Raw genomic sequence first — 23,366 nt, 5'->3', positions numbered from 1 at the left:
GGGGGGAGGGGTGAGGGGGGGAGTGGGGGGGGGGTGAGGGGGCAGTGGGGGGGGTGAGGGGGCAGTGGGGGGGGTGAGGGGGCAGTGGGGGGGGTGAGGGGGCAGTGGGGGGGGTGAGGGGGGAGTGGGGGGGTGAGGGGGGAGTGGGGGGGGGTGAGGGGGGAGTGGGGGGGGTGAGGGGGGAGTGGGGGGGGTGAGGGGGGTGTGGGGGGTGAGGGGGGAGTGGGGGGGTGAGGGGGGAGTGGGGGGGGGTGAGGGGGGGAGTGGGGGGAGTGGGGGGAGTGGGGGGGGGTGAGGGGGAAGTGAGGGGGGAGTGAGGGGGGAGTGAGGGGGGAGTGGGGGGAGTGGGGGGGGAGTGGGGGGGTGAGGGGGAGTGGGGGGGTGAGGGGGGAGTGGGGGGGGGTGAGGGGGAGTGGGGGGGAGGGGGGGTGAGGGGGGGTGGGGGGTGAGGGGGGGAGTGGGGGGGAGTGGGGGGGCGAGAGGGGAGAGTGGGGGGGGGTGGGGGGGGTGAGGGGGGAGTGGGGGACGTGAGGGGGAGGGAGTGGGGGGGGTGAGGGGGGAGTGAGGGGGAGTGAGGAGGGAGTGGGGGGATGAGGGGGGGGGTGTGGGGGGAGTGGGGGGGGTGGGGGGTGAGGGGGGAGTGGGGGGTGAGGGGGGGAGTGGGGGGTGAGGGGGGGAGTGGGGGGGGTGAGGGGGGAGTGGGGGGGGTGAGGGGGAGTGGGGGGGGTGAGGGGGGAGTGGGGGGGTGAGGGGGGAGTGGGGGGAGGGGGGAGGTGAGGGGGGAGGTGAGGGGGGAGGTGAGGGGGTGGGGCGGAGTGGGGGGGGGAGTGGGGGGGGGAGTGGGGGGGGGAGTGGGGGGGGTGAGGGGGGAGTGGGGGGGGTGAGGGGGGAGTGGGGGGGTGAGGGGGGAGTGGAGGGGGGTGAGGGGGGAGTGGGGGGGGTGAGGGGGGTGTGGGGGGGTGAGGGGGGAGTGGGGGGAGTGGGGGGAGTGAGGGGAGTGGGGGGTGAGGGGGGAGTGGGGGGGTGAGGGGGGAGTGGGGGGGTGAGGGGGAGTTGGGGGGGTGAGGGGGGAGTGGGGGGGTGAGGGGGGGAGTGGGGGGGTGAGGGGGGAGTGGGGGGGGCGAGAGGGGGGAGTGGGGGGGAGCGATAGGGGGGAGTGGGGGGCGTGAGGGGGGGAGTGGGGGGGGAGTGGGGGGAGTGGGGAGGGAGGGGTGAGGGGGAGTGGGGGGGAGAGGGGGGAGTGGGGGGGTGAGGGGGGAGTGGGGGGGGTGAGGGGGGAGTGGGGGGGGGGTGAGGGGGGAAGTGGGGGGGTGAGGGGGGAGTGGGGGGGAGTGGGGGGGTGAGGGGGGAGTGGGGGGGAGTGGGGGGGAGTGGGGGGGGGGAGTGGGGGGAGTGGGGGGGTGAGGGGGGAGTGGGGGGAGTGGGGGGGTGAGGGGGGAGTGGGGGGGTGAGGGGGAGTGGGGGGGGTGAGGGGGGAGTGGGGGGGGTGAGGGGGGAGTGGGGGGGGTGAGGGGGGAGTGGGGGGGTGTGAGGGGGGGGAGTGGGGGGGTGAGGGGGGGAGTGGAGGGGGCGAGAGGGGGGAGTGGGGGGAGCGTGAGGGGGGAGTGGGGGAGCGAGAGGGGGAGTGGGGGGGGTGAGGGAGGAGTGGGGGGGGTGAGGGGGGAGTGGGGGGGGTGAGGGGGGAGTGGGGGGGGTGAGGGGGGGAGTTGGGGGGTGAGGGGGGGAGTGGGGGGGTGAGGGGGGAGTGGGGGGGGTGAGGGGGGAGTGGGGGGGTGAGGGGGGGAGTGGGGGGGTGAGGGGGGAGTGGGGGGGTGAGGGGGGAGTGGGGGGGTGAGGGGGGGAGTGGGGGGGTGAGGGGGGAGTGGGGGGGTGAGGGTGGGAGTGGGGGGGGGTGAGGGAGGAGTTGGGGGGGGGTGAGGGGGGAGTGGGGGGGAGTGGGGGGAGTGGGGGGGTGAGGGGGGGAGTGGGGGGAGTGGGGGGGGGTGAGGGGGGAGTGGGGGGAGTGGGGGGAGTGGGGGGGGTGAGGGGGGGAGTGGGGGGGTGAGGGGGGAGTGGGGGGGGTGTGGGGGGAGTGGGGGGGGGTGAGGGGGGAGTGGGGGGGTGAGGGGGGAGTGGGGGGGTGAAGGGGGAGTGGGGGGTGAAGGGGGAGTGGGGGGGTGAGGGGGGAGTGGGGGGGCGAGAGGGGGGAGTGGGGAGGGAGCGAGAGGGGGGAGTGGGGGGGGTGAGGGAGGAGTGGGGGGGTGAGGGGGGAGTGGTGGGGGGAGTGGGGGGGTGAGGGGGGAGTGGGGGGGTGGGGGGGAGTGGGGGGGGTGAGGGGGGAGTGGGGGGGGTGGGGGGTGAGGGGGGAGTGGGGGGGTGAGGGGGGAGTGGGGGGGTGAGGGGGGAGTGGGGGGTGAGGGGGGAGTGGGGGGTGAGGGGGGAGTGGGGGGGGTGAGGGGGGGGTGGGGGGGTGAGGGGGGAGTGGGGGGTGAGGGGGGAGTGGGGGGGGTGAGGGGGGAGTGGGGGGGGGTGAGGGGGAGTGGGGGGGTGAGGGGGGAGTGGGGGGGTGAGGGGGGAGTGGGGGGTGAGGGGGAGTGGGGGGTGTGGGGGGTGGTGGGGGGGGGGTGTGGGGGGAGTGGGGGGGGTGAGGGGGGGAGTGGGGGGGGGTGGGGGGGTGGGGGGGGGTGAGGGGGGAGTGGGGGGGGTGGGGGGGAGTGGGGGGGGTGAGGGGGGAGTGGGGGGGGTGAGGGGGAGTGGGGGGGTGAGGGGGGAGTGGGGGGGTGAGGGGGGGTGGGGGGGTGAGGGGGGAGTGGGGGGGTGAGGGGGGAGTGGGGGGGTGAGGGGGGAGTGGGGGGGGTGAGGGGGGAGTGGGGGGGTGAGGGGGGAGTGGGGGGGTGAGGGGGAGTGGGGGGGTGGGGGTGTGGGGGGGTGAGGGGGGAGTGGGGGGGTGGGGGGGGTGAGGGGGGGTGTGGGGGGGGTGAGGGGGGAGTGGGGGGGTGAGGGGGGAGTGGGGGGGTGAGGGGGGAGTGGGGGGGTGAGGGGGGAGTGGGGGGGTGAGGGGGAAGTGAGGGGGAGTGAGGGGGAGTGAGGGGGGTGGGGGGGGTGAGGGGGGGGAGTGGGGGGGTGGGGGGGAGTGGGGGGTGTGGGGGGTGAGGGGGGAGTGGGGGGTGGGGGGGTGAGGGGGGGTGGGGGGGTGTGGGGGGAGTGGTGGGGGTGAGGGGGGAGTGGGGGGGGTGAGGGGGGAGTGGGGGGTGAGGGGGGAGTGGGGGGGTGAGGGGGGAGTGGGGGGTGAGGGGGGAGTGGGGGGGTGAGGGGGGGAGTGGGGGGTGAGGGGGGAGTGGGGGGGTGGAGGGGGGGTGGGGGGGGTGAGGGGGGAGTGGGGGTGGGGGGGTGGGGGGGGAGTGGGGGGGGTGAGGGGGGAGTGGGGGGGTGAGGGGGGTGTGGGGGGGTGAGGGGGGAGTGGGGGGGTAGAGGGGAGTGTGGGGGGGTAGAGGCGGGGAGTGGGGGGGGAGAGGGGGGAGTGGGGGGAGTGGGGGGGAGAGGGGGGAGTGGGGGGGAGTGGGGGGAGTGGGGGGGTGAGGGTGGGGAGTGAGGGGGGAGTGGGGGGGGGAGTGGGGGGGTGGGGGGGGTGGGTGGGGGGGGAGTGTGGGGGGGGGAGGTGGGGGGGTGTGAGGGGGGGTGGGGGGAGTGGGGGGGAGTGGGGGGGTGAGGGGGGGTGTGGGGGTGTGAGGGGTGGGGGGGGGGTGGCGGTGGGGGGTGAGGGGGGGTGGGGGGGGTGGCGGTGGGGGGTGAGGGGGGGTGGGTGGGGGGGTGGGGTGTGGGTGGGGGGGGTGAGGGAGGGGTGGGGTGTGTGGGAGGGGGGGGTGGGGGGTGTGAGGGGTGGGTGGGGGGGTGTGTGAGGGGGGAGGGGGAGGGGGGAGTGGGGGGGTGAGGGGGGGAGGGGGAGTGGGGGGGGTGAGGGGGGGAGTGGGGGGGGTGAGGGGGGAGTGGGGGGGTGAGGGGGGGAGTGGGGGGGGTGAGGGGGGAGTGGGGGGGGGTGAGCGGGGAGTGGGGGGGGTGAGGCGGGGTGTGGGGGGGGTGAGCGGGGAGTGGGGGGTGGTGAGCGGGGAGTGGGGGGGTGAGGGCGAGTGGGGGGGTGAGGGCGGAGTGGGGGGTGAGGGCGGAGTGGGGGGGTGAGGGCGGAGTGGGGGGGTGAGGGGGGGAGTGGGGGGGTGAGGGGGGAGTGGGGGGGTGAGGGGGGAGTGGGGGGGGTGAGGGGGGAGTGGGGGGGTGAGGGGGGAGGTGGGGGGGGTGAGGGGGGAGTGGGGGGGTGAGGGGGGGAGTGGGGGGGGTGAGGGGGGAGTGGGGGGGGTGAGGGGGGAAGTGGGGGGGGTGAGGGGGGAGTGGGGGGGGTGAGGGGGGAGTGGGGGGGGGTGAGGGGGGAGTGGGGGGGGTGAGGGGGGAGTGGGGGTTGAGGGGGAGTGGGGGGTTGAGGGGGGGGTGGGGGGGGTGAGGGGGGGAGTGGGGGGGGTGAGGGGGGAGTGGGGGGGGTGAGGGGGGAGTGGGGGGGGTGAGGGGGGAGTGGGGGGGGTGAGGGGGGAGTGGGGGGGTGTGAGGGGGGAGTGGGGGGGGTGAGGGGGGAGTGGGGGGGGTGAGGGGGAGTGGGGGGGTGGAGGGGAGTGGGGGGGTGAGGGGGGAGTGGGGGGGGTGAGGGGGGGAGTGGGGGGGTGAGGGGGGAGTGGGGGGGGTGAGGGGGGAGTGGGGGGGTGAGGGGGGAGTGGGGGGTGAGGGGGGTGGGGGGGGAAGTGGGGGGGGGGGGTGCGGGGGAGTGGGCAGGGGAGGGGGGGAGTGGGGAGGGGAGGGGAGAGCGAGAGGGGGGAGTGAGGTGGGAGGGAGGGAGGGGGAGGGGAGGGGGAGGGGGAGGGGGAGGGGGAGGGGGAGGGAGGGGGGGAGGGGGAGGGGGAGGGGGAGGGGAGGGGGAGGGGGAGGGGGAGGGGAGGGAGGGGAGGGGAGGGGAGGGGGAGGGGGAGGGGGATGGGAGGGGAGGAGGGGGAGGAGGGGGAGGGTGGGGGAGGAGGGGGAGGGGGGGAGGAGGGGGAGGGAGGGGGAGGGGGGGAGGGAGGGGGAGGGGGGGAGGGAGGGGGAGGGGGGGAGGAGGGGGAGGGGGGGGGGGAGGGGGGAGGAGGGGGAGGGAGGGGGAGGGGGGGAGGAGGGGGGAGGGGGGGGGGAGGGGGGAGGAGGGGGGGGAGGGGGGAGGAGGGGGGGGGAGGGGGGAGGAGGGGGGAGGAGGGGGGGGGAGGGGGGTGGAGGGGGGGGGAGGGGGGAGGGAGGGGGGGGGGAGGGGGGAGGGAGGGGGGGGAGGGGGGAGGGAGGGGGGGGGAGGGGGGAGGGGAGGGGGGGGGAGGGGAGGGAGGGAGGGGGAGGGGGGAGGGGGGGAGGGAGGGGGAGGGGGGAGGGGGGGAGGGAGGGGGAGGGGGGGAGGGAGAGCGAGAGGGGGGGGAGTGGGAGAGCGAGAGGGGGGGGAGTGGGAGAGCGAGAGGGGGGGGAGTGGGAGAGCGAGAGGGGGGGGAGTGGGAGAGCGAGAGGGGGGGGAGTGGGGAGAGCGAGAGGGGGGGGGGGGGGGAGGGAAGTTGCTTTGCTAACTGAGCACTAACCCTAAATCCAGGCTGCTCACCCTGACACACGCCAGCTGCCCTTTTGATTTCACTGGCGACACAATGTTTTAAAGTCATTCACACACACAGCTGACAAACATACCAGGACGGATCACCTTCTCAACACCACCTGCCCCAGCTCTCCCCCCTCCCTCGCCTCAGCCGCTGGGGTTATACTTACTGGAGTACTTGTACAGAGAGCCTTTCTCCAAGGTGCTGGGCTCGCTCGTGTTGTTGGGGGCGCACCCGTTAGAAATGACTGACAGAGGCGCATCCGTGTCAGTGTTGGCCAGCCACGTTGATTCGGTCTCTCTGGTCCAGCTCTCGTAGTACCGGGGCTCGATAGTATCAGCCCGGCTTCCACCACAACCCATCCTGAACAAACCCTCCTGCACCCTGTCTAAACAACCCCGATCTGCAAACCAGCAGCGATTTATCCCCCCCTCCCTCTCTCTAATTACGGCATGGCTAATGCATCCGCCGTAAAGTCGAAGGGAGACATTATTGTCTGCCTGTTTTCTTCCGGGGGCTTTTTAAGAGCTGACAAGTATTATTTGCCTGCCTGAAGGCTCCTCCACACGTTCTGCTGCTTGGCAAGTCTCAGCCTGACGTAAGAACTGCGTGCTCCACAGAGCCCCAGCCAGAAGTCATCTCCAGTCCTGGGAAATGACCATCAAACACCTTCCTGGGCATTCTTCCGGCGGGGGGGGGGGGGGGGAGGACAGTCATTGCGATAGGCATTGAATTAACTGGAATTCGTGGAAATTGCAATAACACAAACCATTTTGTAGGAAATTAATCGTTTCTGTACCGCAACGAAATAAAGACACAACTGCTGGAAGTGAGGTCCAGTCTGTCTGTGGTATATAAAACTGCAGGCATTAAACGTTCAGGGGAGAGAAGGGTCGGTGGGCCTGATTTTAATGCTCCCCTCCCCACCCTTCCCTCATCGTTTTCAGCAGATATTTATTCTCATCTTTTGCAAACTCACATCCTGCAGCACAGTGCAGCACAGCAGAGTGCATACCTGCATCAGCCAGTTGCTGAGGACTGCAGCAGTGCTTCTCGTGTGGACAAATCAAGGTGCCCAGTGTTTTAAAGCTTTTTTCAACAGTACAAATTAGAAAGCACAGTGCCAGTGGATACAAAGAACAAAGAAATGTACAGCACAGGAAACAAGCCCTTCGGCCCTCCAAGCCCGTGCCGGCCATGCTGCCTGACTAAACTACAATCTTCTACACTTCCTGAGTCCGTATCCCTCTATTCCCATCCTATTCATGTATTTGTCAAGATGCCCCTTAAATGTCACTATCGTCCCTGCTTCCACCACCGCCTCCCGGTAGCGAGTTCCAGGCACCCACTACCCTCTGCGTAAAAAACTTGCCTCGTACATCTACTCTAAACCTTGCCCCCTCTCACCTTAAACCTATGCCCCCTAGTAATTGACCCTCTACCCCGGGGAAAAGCCTCTGACTATCCACTCTGTCTATGCCCCTCATAATTTTGTCGACCTCTATCAGGTCGCCCCTCAACCTCCTTCGTTCCAGTGAGAACAAACCGAGTTTATTCAACCGCTCCTCATAGCTAATGCCCTCCATACCAGGCAACATTCTGGTAAATCTCTACTGCAACCTCTCTAAAGCCTCCACATCCTTCTGGTAGTGTGGCGACCAGAATTGAACACTATACTCCAAATGTGGCCTAACTGAGGTTCTATACAGCTGCAACATGACTTGCCAATTCTTATACTCAATGCCCAGGCCAATGAAGGCAAGCATGCTGTATGCCTTCTTGACTACCTTCTCCACCTGTGTTGCCCCTTTCAGTGACCTGTGGACCTGTACTCCTAGATCTCTTTGACTTTCAATACTCTTGAGGGTTCTACCATTCACTGTATATTCCCTACCTGCATTAGACCTTCCAAAATGCATTACCTCACATTTGTCCGGATTAAACCCCATCTGCCATCTCTCTGCCCAAGTCTCCAAACAATCTAAATCCTGCTGTAACCTCTGACAGTCCTCATCGCTATCCACAATTCCACCAACCTTTGTGTCGTCTGCAAACTTATGTTGAGGGACCAGTGTGTGTTGGGGCGTGAGTCTAATTTCTACCTTTTATCTATGTCGTGTTGGGTGTTCCGATACACAAATGATCCAACACGGTTGTAGATGGTGCAACTCTGTTTTATTGTCTTGTGCAGTTATAACTAATAACCGCTGGCTGTGGTTCGTGCTACACCAGCTAACCTGTGGACCTAGCCCTTTCACTATCTTGGTGAGGCACTCAGCACATGGTGTATTTCTGAGTGGCACGCTGTGAGCTCTGTGCTCTGAGCTATCTCCTGGTAGAATGAGCGGGAACTGTGGTGTTCCCTGTTTTATAGTGCGTGTGCTCTCACTGGTGATTGGCTGTGATGTTGTGTGTGTGTTGGTTGATCCATCTACCTGTCCATCAGTGTGTGTGTGTGATTGCACCGTGATATGCTAATATGGATATCATGACATCCCCCCTTTTCACAAGAATATGTGCCTACATGCTAATAAATATTAGTGTGTACTGAGTGCATCTGAGTATGTGTGTGCAATATTTACAACATGTACATGAGGCTAAACTATATACAGAGGAAGGTGTCAGGTGCAACAGAGCAACGAGATTGTACCAATAACAAAACAATTGCAATCAGCAAACAACGAGAGGGAACTTCTGGAACAACAAGAAAGAAACACGTTAACAGTACTGTAAAACAATTCAGTGAGTCCAATGTGCTAACAGGCTCATAAGTCAAGTCTATCAGGTGGGCGACAAATTTGGGTTGACCGTTAGGGTGGCACACCACTCATTGCCCGGATCAATGCTGTGCACTGGCATCGGCTGGTGGTTCCGACTTGGGGACATCCGGTTCTTGTTTATTACCGCAACGCGGAAGGGTTCCCGGTCTTCAGTATCACAGGTCTGCATGTTGTCAGGATATGACTCAGTGTATGGGGGCTGAATGGCCCGCATTTCCCTGCAATGCTGGCGGAATTCCGGAGAGTTGGCAGGTTGAGCTGCTCGACAGCAGGCAGCGTAGTGGCCCATCCTGCCACAGCGGAGGCATTGTCGCGCTTTGGCCGGACATTGCCGCTTTAAGTGTGCGGATCCATAGTTGCTGCACGTCGTGACGTCATGGCGTTCGTTGCGCCACCGCACATGTGCGGTGCGGTCCTGCGTAGAGCGCGCCTGCGCATCCCGTCCCTTTGTGTCGACGTCCCCTCTTTTGGCGCGTACAAGCGCGGGGAGGCCTCGGAAAGCGCGCAAAATGGCCGCCCTCGTCCGGGCCACGGGCTGGGAGGAACTCGATCGACTGGACCCGCTTGGCCTCATAGGACCCCTGCCATGCCGATTCGGCCACCTGGATTTGGGAGTACCGGCTGGTCGCGTTTTCGTGGAGGAAGCTGGTCTCGATGGCAGTCGCTAGGGTGAGGCACTTTATTTTGAGGAGCTGCTGGCGTAGGGCGTCCGAGGTGACCCCAAAAACTTTCTGACCCCGCATCATGGAGTTGGAGGTGGCCTCATAGCCGCAGGACTGCGCGAGGATACGGAGGTGTGTCAAATAAAATTGAAAAGGCTCATCCTTACCCTGCAGGCGCTGCTGGAAGAGGTACCTCTCGAAGCTCTCATTAACTTCCAGCCTGAAGTGTTCCTCAAACTTTAGAAGGACCGTCTTGTATTTCGTCTTGTCCTCGCCTTCCGCGTATGCCAGGGAGTTGTAGATGTGGATGACGTGTTGCCCCGCCGTGGAGAGGAGGAGGGCGATCTTCCTGGTATCCGATGCGTTCTCCCTGTCTGTGGCTTCTAGGAAGAGCTGGAAGCGCTGTTTATACAGCTTCCAGTTGACGCCAAGATTTCCAGCGATTCGGAGCGGCTGCGGCGGGCTGATGTTTTCCATGGAGCAGGATGGCGGATTTCTGGAGAGGTGCAGGTAGGTCTCACAGTCGCTGGCTAGTTTCCAGTCCTGGTATCATGTCGTGTTGGGTGTTCCGATACACAAATGAACAAACACGGTTGTAGATGGTACAACTCTGTTTTATTGTCATGTACAATTATAACTAATAACTGCTGGCTGAGGTTCATGCTTCACCAGCTAACCTGTGGACCCAGCCCTTTCACTATCTTGGTGAGGCACTCAGCACATGGTGCATGTCTGAGTGGCACGCTGTGAGCTCTGTGCTCTGAGCTATCTCCTGGTAGAATGAGCAGGAACTGTGGTGTTCCCTGTTTTATAGTGCGTGTGCTCTCTCTGGTGATTGGCTGCGATGTTGTGTGTGCGTTGGCTGGTCCAACTACCTGTCCATCAGTGTGTGTGTGATTGTACCACGATATGCTAATGTGGATATCATGACAGTCTATTTTATGATTGCAGCGATGCTGCTATGGAGATTCATGAAGGAAGACAAAATCACCTCCACAAAGGGAGGGGTTACTCTCATGTGCGACCCTAATGGCTGACTTGGTCGAGTTTTGGGAGATAAACATCTCAACTGCAGTCAATGATGGCATGGTGGGACAAGAGCTATCATAGAGGATAAACCAAAGCATGATGTGACGGAATGGTAGGGCATGGGTTCCCAGGTTTCAGTTACTACATCCAATGAATTGTTGACCTCTGGTGAAGGAATGAAGGTGCACTGGATACGGCCAAACTCATGGGAAGAGGAAAGGCATCCTCATAATATACTCACACTCCACCAGGAAGTTACTTCAGAGTACTACAGATAGGATACTGGGAACACATCACTCTCCTGCCTCATGCATGTTGCAGAGACAAAAGCTGAAAAAACATGCCCTCACGTTCTAATATGTATCATTCGAATATACTTGAAATCATTTGACGACCATTATGGTTCGAAAACATATATCTTGGCAGCTTAAAGTTTTTTTTACTAATCAAAAAGTTCTTAAACTTTGCTTTAGATCTATTATCTTATGAATGCTTTATATTGCACAATGAAATGAATTGTTTAACATCTTAATAAATTACATTCAAGTGACTGTTAATTGGTTTACTGTCCAACAAATAGGAAGTAAGTTATTATTTCTTTCCCATGACCAAATTGTTTCTAAATTAGAGCTTGTTTTCCAATGTGTTATGGGCCAGGATTTAGAAAACTCCAAAGTATATCATGGAGTTCACCTGACCTACAGCTTTTTATTGATTCTGGTTATGAGGAGCATAAGGGCCTACCTTTCAGGTGTTATTCAACAGAGGCCTTAAACACTTTTCATCAAAAACAAAGTTTATTCTACGAATTTAGTTAATATTTTTATAAACGCACACATTAAGCATTTTTATCAACTACCAACATAAATACCCCACACAGCTACAGTACTCTATATGTATAACCCTGAATAAATTCCCTCTTTAAGGGGCAGCAGGTTGGCGCAGTGGGTTAGCACTGCAGCCTCACTGCGCCGATGTCCCAGGTTCGATCCCGGCTGTGGGTCACTGTCTGCGTGGAGTTGTTCCCGTGTTTGCGTGGGTTTCGCCCCCACAACCCAAAGATGTGCAGGCTAGTTGGATTGGCCACGCTAAATTGTCCCTTAATTGGAAAAAAATAATTGGGTACACTAAATTTATTTAAAAGTATATAAATAAATAAATTCCGCCTTTAGCTGTTCCAATTTAATAACAAGATCCCATAAACCAGAAAACCCTTTTCAAAGGTGTGGCCCAGCACATAGCACATAGGACTTGCTATGGATGCTCCTGTTTCCTTTCCAAAACAACAGGTTTGAATTTCTTACAGAAAACAGTTATTTCTTTTCAAGTTAGGGACACTCCCATGACAAATGAATCAATAAAATATGAGCGGACCCCTTAGCAGGAAAATCCTGATGAATATAAGGCAAAACATGTCTCTTTCTCTTACACACAATGTGTTTATAATTGTAATATCATTCACAATGCTGTGACAACAACATGCATTTTATATACCACCTTCAACATTATGAAACATCCCAGGATATTTGAAAGGAAGCAATATTAAGCAAAATTCCTCTTGAAACATTAGAGTATGTACGCACGCAGAAGATCCAGGGTTAGTAGAAGTGGACGATAAGGTGGTAATTAAACTGAGAGGTCAGTTAGAATAATAAACTACAAAAGCAGAGTTTGTATCAGTAATGTATCAGTCATCTGTTCTAGAGGACTCAAACACCTGTGTGATCATAAGATGTACATTTCAATGTCATGGCTTTATTCTTGTATTAGAAACCACTGCTGCTCTCAACGTTTCTTTGCTGCTGCTTTTTTTTCACCAGCCTCATTTTGACTCAAAGTGATGCAGAAACAAACACAATGTGTGTTTGCCAATTATTCTTCGGCGATCACTCGCCAACGAGTATGATTTTCCACCTAAGAAACACCACAACACGGGTCATGGGATCTGTGGGTCCGTGCGAGTTGGTGAGCCTGATCCTAGAGCCACATCTCCAGCTGCACACATGGCAGATGTTTCCGGGAGTTGGGATTGGTCCTAGGACTTAAGACAATTGGTATTCCTTTCTCAGGCTTCCTCTTGCCTTCAGGTGTTCTCAAAGCATTTTTGCCTCTTCAATCAGGAGGTTCCTCCAAGTAGGTCTCTTGTAAGCAAGGGTGTCCCAGATGTTGATATCTATGTTGCATTTCTTGAACTGAGCTTTCAGGGTGTCTTTGAGCCATTTCTTTTGACCCCTTCTTGTTTGGGAACCTTCCTTGTGCTGGGCGAAGAAGATTTGCTTTGGCAGTCGGGACTCTGGCAATTAACAATATAGAGCAAGAAAAACCCATTCAAACCTATTCCCTCCATAGATTATATTCAGCCTAACCAATCATGGGCTCTATGCCACACATTTAGTGCAAAGGCATTTAATCTGCAAACGGTATCGATTGAAATACCAGAATATTTATCCAGCTGGTATCTCTACTTACAACACTTCATAGTTGGGCGGCACGGTGGCACAGTGGTTAGCACTGTTGCTTCACAGCACCAGAGCCTGAGGTTTGATTCCCACTTGGGTCCCTGTCTCTGCGGAGTCTACACATTCTCTCTGTGCCTGCGTGGGTTTCCTCCGGGTGCTCAGGTTTCCTCCCACAAGTCCCGAAACACGTGCTTGTTAGGTGAATTGGACATTCTAAATTCTCCATCAGTGTACCTGAACAGGTGCTGGAGTGTGACAACTAGGATATTTTCACAGTAACTTCATTCCAGTGTTAATGTAAGCCTAATTGTGACAATAATAACGATTAGATGACACTCCCAAATCCCCAGCAACACAGGTGCCATTATGTTACATGGAATATTTGATCATCTGAATATATACATAGGAGTGCACATAACAAGGATAATACAGTAATTGTGACCTTTAATCTTCATATAGACTGGATAAAACAAATTTGATGTGATAATGTGGAGGGCAAGTTGATGGAATGTGTACAAGTTGGTATTCTACATCAGTATGTTAAAGAACCAATTAGAGCACAGGTTGTTTTGGATCCAGTAGAGAAAGGGTTAAATAATCTTGAAGCAAAGGAGCCTCTATGGAAGGATAACCATTATATGGAAGAATTTTATACTGAGTTTGGAAGTGTTTCCGCTAAATGCAAAACTAAGGGCTTTAATCTAAACAAAGAAACAATGCTGGTATGAGTTGGCGAAGGTAGATTGGGAAACTACATTAATGGTAGACGAGCAATGCCTTGCATCTAAAGAATTCATACATAATTGGAAACAAATATACATTTATTCAAGGCACAAAAATTCACGCAGAAAAAGTGATCTAACTGTGGCTAAAAAGAGTTAAAGGAATTAGATTAAAGGAAAGGAGGGTGGCATAATGGTCCAATGGTTAGCACTGCCGTCTCACGCCACTGAGGACCAGGGTTCGATCCCGGCCCTGGGTCACTGTCCATGTAGAGTCTGCACATTCTCCGCGTGTCTGCGTGGGTCTCACCCCCACAACTCAAAGATGTGCAGAATAAGTGGGTTAGCCATGCTAAATTGCCTCTTAAATGGAAAAAACATTTTTTTTTTTAAATGGAAGGAACACACGTTCAAAGTAGTCTTCTTGAAGATTGGAAAGATTTCATAATCTCGCAAAGGCAAGCCAAAAAATTGATAAGGAAAGAGAAAATGGAAAAGTGAGCAGACTAGCATGGGACAAAAACAAAATGTGAACATTTCTAGGAATAGGAAAAGAAAAGTAAATGTTGGGCCGTTGGAATGAAGAGGTGAAATAATGATGGGGAATAAGGAAAGGCAGAGACATAAAACAAATACTTTGTATTTCTTTTGAATAAGATCATAAGAAATAGGATCTGGAGTAGGATATTCGGCCCCTTGAACCTGCTCCGGCAATTGATAAAATCATGACTGATCTGTTTGTGGCCTTGATTCCTGCTCTTTCCTTCCTTCCCCCCCCATGAACCTTTACTCCCTTGTGGATCAGAAATCTGTCTAACACAGCCTTGAATATAATCAATGATATAGCTGCTGGGGAACAGAATTACAAAATCTAATGACCCACATCTCCACCTTAAAATGGCTAGCCTCTCATTTTAAGATTGTGTTCCCTCATTCCATATTACCCCACAAGGAAAAACATCCTCCCTCGCCTCCACCCTGTCAAGTCGCCTCAGAATCTTATAGATTTAAGTAAGACCAGGGCAGCACGGTGACACAGTGGTTGGCATTGCTGCCTCACAGCTCTAGGGACCCGGGTTCAATTCCGACCTCGGGCGACTGTCTTTGTGGAGTTTGTACCTTCTCCCCATGCCTGGGTGGGTTTCCTCCAGGTGCTCTGGTTTCCTCCCACCGTTCAAAGATGTACAGGTTAGGTGGATTGGCCATGATAAATTGTCCCTTAGTGTCCATGGGTGTGCAGGTTAGATTAAGGGGGAGAGGGGGGGGGGGGGGGGGTTGGGTGAGTGGATATGGGTAGAGTGCTCTTTCGAAGGGTCGGTGCAGACCCGATGGGCCAAATGACCTTCTTCTGCACTGCATGGATTCTATGAATCTCTCATTTTTCTAAACTCCAGTGCGTATAAGGTCAACCTGATGAACTATTTCACATATGACCACTCTTTCATCCCAGGAATCGGCCTTAAGTAAGGAAACCAAAACTGTATACAGCACTGCAGTTGCTGTCTCACTAAAGTCCTGTACTCCGTAGCAAGACGCCACTACTTTTATACTTTTCTGTTCTTCTACCAAAGAGCTAACATTTTCCACACATTATACTCCATCTGCCAAATTGTTGCCCGTTCACTTAACCTATCTGTTTCCCTTTGCAGACTCCTCACAACTTGTACCCTCACACCTTGCTTTCCTATCCACTTTTGTGTTAACAGCAAATTTACACACGTACGAACACACAAATTAGGAGCAAGTGTTGGCCACTCGGCCCCTCGAAACATTCAATAGCATCGCAGTTGATCTGATTGGGACATCAATCTATCTAGTTCTGCCTTAAAAATACTGAACAACTCTGTTTCCACTGCCTTTCGAGGAAGTGGGTTCCAGAGACAGATGACACTTGGAGAAAACAATAGTTCTCCTAATCTCATGTCTTATTTTTAAACAGTAACCCTTCGTTCTAGATTCTCTCGAAGAGGAAACATCCTCTCCACATCCAACTCAATCCTCAGGATCTTAAACGTTTTAACCAAAACGCCTCTTACTCTCCTAAACTCCACAGGATACAGGCCTAAACTGCTCAACCTTTCCTCAAAAGACAATCCACCCATTCCTTTTTAAAAATAAATTTAGAGTACCCAATTCATTTTTCCAACTCAGGGGCAATTTAGCGTGGCCAATCCACCTAGCCTGCACATCTTTGGGTTGTGGGGGCGAAACCCACGCAACATGGGGAGAATGTGCAAACTCCACACGGACAGTGACCCAGAGCCGGGATCGAACCGGGATCGAACCTGGGACCTCGGCGTCGTGAGGCAGCAGTGCTATCCACTGTGCCACCGTGCTGCCCCCCCCAATCTGCCCATTCCCAGTATTAGTCTAGGAAACCTTCCCTGAACTGCCTCTAACTCATTTACATGTTTCTTTGAATAAGGACTGGACTGTATACAGTGCTCCAGATGTGGTCCCACCAGTGCCCTGTACAACTGAAGCATAACCTCCCTACTTTTGTAATCAATTCCCTTCACAATAAATGGTAACGCTTGATTAGCTTTCCGAATTGCTTGATGTACCTGCATATTAGCCTTTTGTGATTCCAGAAGGACACCTGGATCTCTGAATCTCAGAGCTCTGCAATCTCTCACCAGTTAGGCAAAATGCATCATTTTTTATTCTTCCTGAAGAAATGGACATTTTCCCATACTGTGCCCCATCTGTCAGATCTTTGCCCACCCATATCCCTTTGCAGTTTCATTAAGTCGTCTTCACAACTTACTTTCCTACTTATCTTTGTGTTGTCGCCATATTTAGCAACCACGACTTCAGTACCTTCATTCAAGTAATTTCTATAAATTGGAAACAGTTGAGGCCCATCTTTCACAGACTGAGGAGCATGTCACCTGCTCAGATTTAGCTCGAGTCGTCTGAGCTGTCGAGCTTTCAAACACACATGTTTCGTGAGTCACACACGATACACGTCGTGCAAAACTCATTTGCTAGCACAGTGGATAGCACTGCTCGCAGTGGCAGATGTTTCATTTCACAAACTCGTTTTGTAATCTGAACTGATTGCATTATTTGAACTGATTGCATCATTAGCTTTGATCAGCTATCCAAACTGTCTGTATTATCTGAACTGATTTCATTTCCTGGCTTTATCTGCCCTGCAGAAAATGAGGTTGTGTATCACAGCTTAGCAATGGAGCAAGTCTTTCCAGAAGAAACCTGTCCATCAGCAGTTTTGTGAGGGCCACGAAGAATCCAGCACGAGTTTTAAGGATACAAAGAAATAACATTTATTTACAATAACATATATATACACCAGCAGCAGCAACTTCCCTTGCTGCTCACTCCTTCCTGCTGCTTCCAAACTGGCCAGCTTTATTTATACACGGAGTCTGCTAATGATTTCTCCGCTTCCCTCATCGGGGAAGCTCATGCTCCCACAGGATTGTGGGATTGTCATTAGTCCCCAGCCAATGGTAAGCAGGAAGGTTATAACATCCCTCCCCCCCAAAGTCCAAGGAATCCACCAAAGACCCTGGCGAAGGAGGGCGTCGGACTCGTTTTGCCGCAGGCCGGACACCATTTGCACGAGGCGCTGGATCGGGCAGCTGGTAACGAGATGGAGACCGGCGCTTCCGTGATGAACGGTGTAACGGTTGTACATCCACGGCCCGTGGGCCCAAGGATTCCCCCTCTGATGCGTCCTGTCTCCATCTCGGAGTCAGAGTCTGCCGCCTCCGTCATCTCGTCGTCTCTATCTCACACGGTTCTGTAACGACCTGCGCAGGCTTTGAGTGAGGCACCAGAGGAAGATTGTGAGGAATACTTTCCATTGTCTCTGGTCTCTGTGGCTGTAGAAATGAGCTCCGGGGGCGGGGAATCTTTGGAATGGATAGTCTTCTGGACTGAACGTGGTCTACATGTTTGCGCTGGAGACGACCCTGGGCTTGCACCTGGTAAGATATAGGGCCAGTTTGGCAAAAGATTATGCCAGGGACCCACTGGGCACCACCAGCAAAATTGCGAACGAACACTGGGTCACCGGGCGCAAACTGCCGAATCGGCCGATGCCGCGAAAGACCATGTCCCTGCCGTTCTTGTGTGCGGCGTACTTTTGCGCCAATGTCTGGGAAAACCAGACTAAGGCGGGTGCGAAGTCTCCGGCCCATTAGGAGTTCTGCGGGAGCTACCCCAGTCACTGCATGGGGGCTGGTCCCATACAAAAACAAAAAGTGAGCCAGTCTCGTGTCCATTGACCCGGAAGACTGCTTCTTTAGGCCTCGTTTGAATGTCTGCACTGCGCGCTCCGCCAACCCATTTGAAGCCGGGTGGTAAGGGGCAGTATGGCATATGCTGTTGAACCTCGCAAATTCCTCACTTGTGAATGGAGTGCCATTATCCGTGACCAGCACCTCGGGAGGCCATGCGTACTAAAAGACAAACGCAGCTTCTCAATTGTTGCGCAGGACTTTGTGCCTAGCATCTTATGCACCTCTAGCCATTTAGACTGGGCGTCAATTAATAGAAGGAACATGGCTCCTTGAAAAGGGCCGACGAAATCCGCATGCAAGCGCGCCCAAGGATGCCCTGGCCATTCCCAGTGATGTAGGGGCGTGGCCGGCGGAAGCTTCTGATGCCCCTGGCAAATGGAGCAGTTTTGGGCCACCTTCCCAATGTCAGTGTCGAGGCCTGGCCACCAGACATAACTCTGGGCCAACATTTTCATTTTGGTCACACCTGGATGCCCATTGTGCAAGACTCTTAGTATCAGCGCCTGTCCTTTTCCCAGAACAATCACACGCGTCCCCCACAAGAGGATGCCGCCTTCCACGCTGAATTCTGACAGCTTGGAGGAAAATACCCGCAACTCGCCTGGGAGCTGTCTATGCCGCCCACCATACAGGACTGTGCGCCGAACCTTTGACAGGACTGGCTCCGTCTGGGTCCACTCATGGATCTGTGATGCCGTGACAGGCAAGGTGTCCATAAAATTTAGGGTTGCAACCACCTCACCGGTCGTGGGGGTCGACATGGGTCCGTTCGATAAAGACAATCGGCTCAGTGCGTCGGCATTCGCTATCTGCGTTCCTGGTTTGTGCTCCGGAGAATACTCGTAAGCAGCGAGTAACAAAGCCCAGCGTTGGATCCGTGCAGAAGCAATGGCCGGTATTGGCTTATCCTCTCTGAAAAGTCCCAGCAGAGGCTTATGATCAGTCACGATAGTGAAGTGGTGGCCATACACGTACTGGTGGAAACGTTTCACCGCAAAGACCACTGCCAGGCCCTCCTTCTCGATCTGCGCGTACTTTTTTTCCGCTGCAGTCAATGTGCGGGAGGCGAAAGCTATCGGCCACTCGGCCCCGTTCTCCATCTTGTGGGACAGGATGGCCCCAATACCATACGGGGATGCATCACATGTGACGAGCAAGGCTTTCCAGGATCATAGTGGGTTAGTAACCCAGACGACAACAATTGTTGTTTTACCCGCCGGAAAGCGGTTTCTTGCGGCTGACCCCAAACCCAGGTGTGATTTTTCTTTAGCAGAAGGTGTAACGGGGCCAGCGTAGTTGCCAGATTGGGGAGGAACTTCCCGTAATTCTCGTAGTTTACGAGGCCAAGAAAAGAACAAAGATGCGAAGTGTCAGTCGAGTCGAGGGGCCTGTTGAATCGCGCGCACTTTCTCTGTGACGGGGTGCAAATCTTCGCGGTCCACCTGATAACCCAGGTAGACTACTTCCTTCGCCTGAAAGACGCACTTTGTGCGACGTAAACAGACTCCAGCCTCCGAAAAGCGTCGAAGGACAGCCTCCAGATTTTCCAAATGTTCCTGCTCCGACGTCCCTGTGATCAAAACGTCATTGAAGTAGACAGCGACATGCGGTAAACCTCTCAAAATGCCCTCCATAACGCGTTGAAAAATAGCGCAGGCAGAGGATACCCCAAAGGGCAAACGTGTATATTCATACAGGCCCCGGTGTGTATTAATCGTTACATATGGTCGGGAGGCAGGGTCCAGCTCCAACTGTAGGTAGGCGTAACTCATATCTAATTTTGTGAACGAGAGTCCGCATGCAAGCTTCGCGGAGAGATCCTTTATGCGAGGCATTGGATATCGGTCGAGTCGGGAAGCCGTATTCACTGTAAGTTTATAGTCGCCGCACAAGTGAACTGTGGCATCTGGCTTCATTACAGGTACAATTGGTGCTGCCCAGTCAGCAAAACTGACGGGCCTGATAATACCCAAAGTCTCCAAATGAGTGAGCTCCCCTTCTACCTACTCGAGCAAGGCATAAGGCACCGGGCGCGCCCGGAAATAGCACGACGTGGCTCCTGGTTCGACTTGGATACGGGCTACGGCCCCTTTTATTTTCCCCAAACCGGGCTGGAATACATCTGGGTATCGTCCTAGCACCTCAGTCAACACTCCAGAACCTGTTTGAAGGATGTACTGCCACTGTAACCGCAAATGGCGCAACCAGTCCCGACCCAACAGGCTGGGCCCATGGCCGCGCACCACGATAAATGGGAAACTCCCCTCCTGGCGTCCATAAACAACAGGGGTCATCGTAGTTCCTGCAATGTCCAATGGTTCCCCCGTGTAGTTGGTCAACCTGGCCTGTGTGTCAGTTAATGTAAGGGTCTGTATACCTTGCTTGATGTGGTCGAATGTCCTCTGGGCGATCACAGAGACCGCTGCGCCAGTGTCCAACTCCATCTCAAGCGGGTGACCATTGACCCGTACTGTCACCTTAATGGGGGCCACATGGGGAGCTGCCACACAATGCAGCTGCAGGCAATCGTCCTCCGTCTCCACGTCCTCAGTAGTCGCTGCAGGTTCATCCACATGGAAGGTTTGGCCCCTGGGCTGGTCCCAGTTTCGGTCAGAACGACGGCGCCTCTGGCGCCCCCAGGACCGGCATCCGTGACAGGGTCGGCGCCTACAAGTCTGACACGGACATGGTCCTCATCCATTTCTTCTGGACAAGGCTCCCTTTGGGGAGGAATGTCCGACGGCCACTGGCGTCCATCCGGACGGCGCCTCGCCCAAGGTACCGCAGGAATGCAGCGGGACGTTTTCGGACGGAAGGGGTTGCGCCCCAAGGCATGCACCTCCATTCCCTGTAGCTCCTGCACTCCTCGTTCTGCACTCTCTCGGGACAATACTATTTGAATGGCCTGTTGAAAAGTCAATGTTGGCTCAGCTAACAACTTTCTCTGGGTGGCCTCATTGTTAATGCTGCAAATCAAACGGTCGCGTAACATTTCTGACAAGGTCCACCATAGTCACAGTATTCCGCAATCCTGCGTAGCCTGGATAGAAAGTCGGTAAGGGATTCTCCTGGGGTCCTCTCAGCGGTATTAAACTGGTAACGTCGGACTATCGTGGACGGGGTTGGGTTAAAAAGTTGCCTCATTAAATTCACAAGTTCATCAAACGTTTTGGTGTCCGGCGCAGCTGGGTACATAAGGCTCCTAATCACCCCAAACGTATGCGGGCCGCAGGCGGTGAGCAATATGACCACCTGCCGCTCGTTTTTGGTGATATTGTTTGCCAGGAAATAGTAACGCATAGTTGTGCGTACTGGTCCCAGCTTTCCAGCGCAGCATCAAATACATCCAAACGTCCGACAGAGGCATGGTGTAATAGAAAACAACTTCCCACCTGTATCCAACAAAAATCCAGGGAGGTGGCTTCAGCAGTGTAGACAGCTATTCACTTTAACCCTCGTCGCCAGTTTTGTGAGGGCTACGAAGAATCCAGTACGAGTTTTAAGGATACAAAGAAATAACATTTATTTACAATAAGATATATACAACAGCAGCAGCAACTTCGCTTGCTGTTCACTCCTTCCTGGCTGGTTCCAAACTGGCCAGCTTTATTTATACAGGGAGTCTGCTAATGATTTCTCCGCCCCCCTCATTGGGGAAGCTCATACTCCCACAGGATTGTGGGATTGTCATTAGTCCCCAGTCAATGGTAAGCAGGCAGGGTATAACAAGCAGCTTCCCTCACAAGATTATAGACCCTTGCAGTGCACTGCTAAGACCATAAGTGGAATGTTGTGTTGATTTTTGTTCATTCCACAAAACATATAGAAGTAATGGGAGACTAATTTTTAGTGTAAAGGGATTGAGCCATGAGGAATGTTGTTCAGTCTTGAAAGAAGGAAATGAAATGGGGCCTTGACTGTGTGTACAAAATATTCAGAGGTATGGAGCAAGCTGAGACTATTCCAGGAGGTGGGATGTCCTGTCTTGCCATTCAAAGAGTTGGCAGGGAACACGCCACCACTGCCTGCCATGCAGCCATTGCACACTCAAATGAATGTCAATTGGTTGAAGGCAAGGCTTCCGCCTCTCACTCGGGAGGAACTCATGCTCGGCCCTCTAGTTCCTGCAACGACAGAAGCCGCTTTGGATAGAAAAGGAACTTTCTGAAGATAGCAGAGTTACCCGGTCCCAGGACTGGACGGAAAGATGGTTTTTCGGGATCTCAGGGCGGGGCAGGGAAAGCCTGAGGGTGGGTGTCTCAAGGAGAGGTCAGTGGTGGGGGATAGGGAGGGAGGTCCAACAGCCACCTGATCGTTGTGGGGGGGGGGGGGGGGGGAGGGGGGGGGGGTTGGGGGAGAGGTTTAGAAGGGGGCTTCTGATAGAAGCATCCCCCTCTTCCTGCCCAAAACCTGAGCCCAATCATTCCCAGGCTTGACTGACACCAAAAAAAATCCTCCCGCCAGCCAAGAAATTGAGGCTGTGTGGGAAACAGCTCTTAAATGGTCAATAATTGATCACTTAAGAGCCTCAATTGCGGCAAGGTGGGCGTCTAAGACCGTGCCCGCCCCAGCATAAAACCACTGTGAGGTTGGGCTTGGTGGCACAGTGGTTAGTACTACTGCCTCACACCGCCAGGGACCTGGGTTCAATTCCAGCCTTGGGTGACTGTGCGGAATTTGCACTTTCTCCACGTGCCTGCATGGGGTTCCTCTGGGTGTTCTGGTTTCCCCAAAAGTCCAAAGGTGTGCAGGTTAGGTGGAGTTATGGGGCTACAGGGATAAGACTTGGAGCGGAAGGAGGTGGGATGCTGTTTCGGAGGGTCAGTGCAGACTTGATGGGCTGAATGGCCTCGTTTTGCACTGTTGGAATTCTATTCTATGGGTGAACAGGGTGGCCATTCCTTCTATTTGACTTCCCCCCCAACTCCCCAAAGAAAAAACAAGGTGAAATCCAGGCCATGAAGTAGGGCCAGAGAATTTAAATAGAAATAGATACAAATTCATTTTACACAAGAGGAAAGGAAGAAGGTTAAATATTTGGAGGAATTGTGCAGGTAAACTATTAGGGGTGTTCAGAAAGTGAAAGGATGTTATAATTTCTGAGTTAGCATATTAAAAGGATGAGCTTTGATAGTTGTAATAGCTATTTGTCATCTTTATCTACTTGAAAGTGCTTTTATCATTCATGTAACAATATTAAGATATATCCGGCAAAAGCCTGGTTCTCCTGCTTAAATAGCCCGAATCTTCCTGAAAACTCTTTACTTACCTTGTAACTGATACTCAGTGAAATAACCTGATAGATCGCCAATTAAATGACTTCATTTGTGACTGTGTAAAATATTACACCCTACAAATAAGGGTTTCTTTATGGGCGGTGGGGGGTCAGAGAATCTGTGGAGGTGTTACATGTTTAAAATAACAGTTAATATATTGGACGTAGGATTGTCACATGATTGTCTATAAATAATGATTCTAGGCTTCTAGTGAAAAATTAATCACATAACTTGCCTCAGGTAGCTTCCATTAGGTCCCTGCTTTCTCCGACACACACGGTCCCTCTCTGATCTATGTGAGACAGAGAGTTACACAGAGAAAAGTCCACCCAAAAGATTATAGATATTATTACGTGATGTGTTACAATGTTCTACTTAAGTGTAAAAAGCTCTGTTACTGATGTGTTTTGGTACAATTGAATAATCCCAACCTTTGGGGAAGATTTGTCCTTGATGAAGATTGTTTAGTCTGAAAAATTATGCCACAGAGTTATTGAAATTGCTTCCCTTACTTATAATGTTCTATATAGTGCAAATAGTAAGGAT

The 23,366-nt window shown here is 55.1% G+C and overlaps 1 protein-coding gene across 1 annotated transcript in view; it reads right to left on the bottom strand.

Moving 5' to 3' along the window:
* Window positions 1-6,187, bottom strand: part of LOC140385245 (brain and acute leukemia cytoplasmic protein-like) — a 73,611-nt gene extending 67,424 nt beyond the window's left edge. Inside the window, exon 1 of the mRNA XM_072467171.1 lies at window positions 5,794-6,187. Within this exon, the coding sequence (XP_072323272.1) occupies window positions 5,794-5,986 (193 nt within the window). The 5' untranslated portion in view covers window positions 5,987-6,187. The remainder of the gene's footprint in view (window positions 1-5,793) is intronic.
* Window positions 6,188-23,366: the final 17,179 nt, after the last annotated feature.

This window comes from Scyliorhinus torazame, chromosome 11 (assembly GCF_047496885.1).
Source record: "Scyliorhinus torazame isolate Kashiwa2021f chromosome 11, sScyTor2.1, whole genome shotgun sequence".
Classification (NCBI taxonomy): domain Eukaryota; kingdom Metazoa; phylum Chordata; class Chondrichthyes; order Carcharhiniformes; family Scyliorhinidae; genus Scyliorhinus; species Scyliorhinus torazame.
This window is presented reverse-complemented; position numbering and strand designations above follow the sequence as displayed.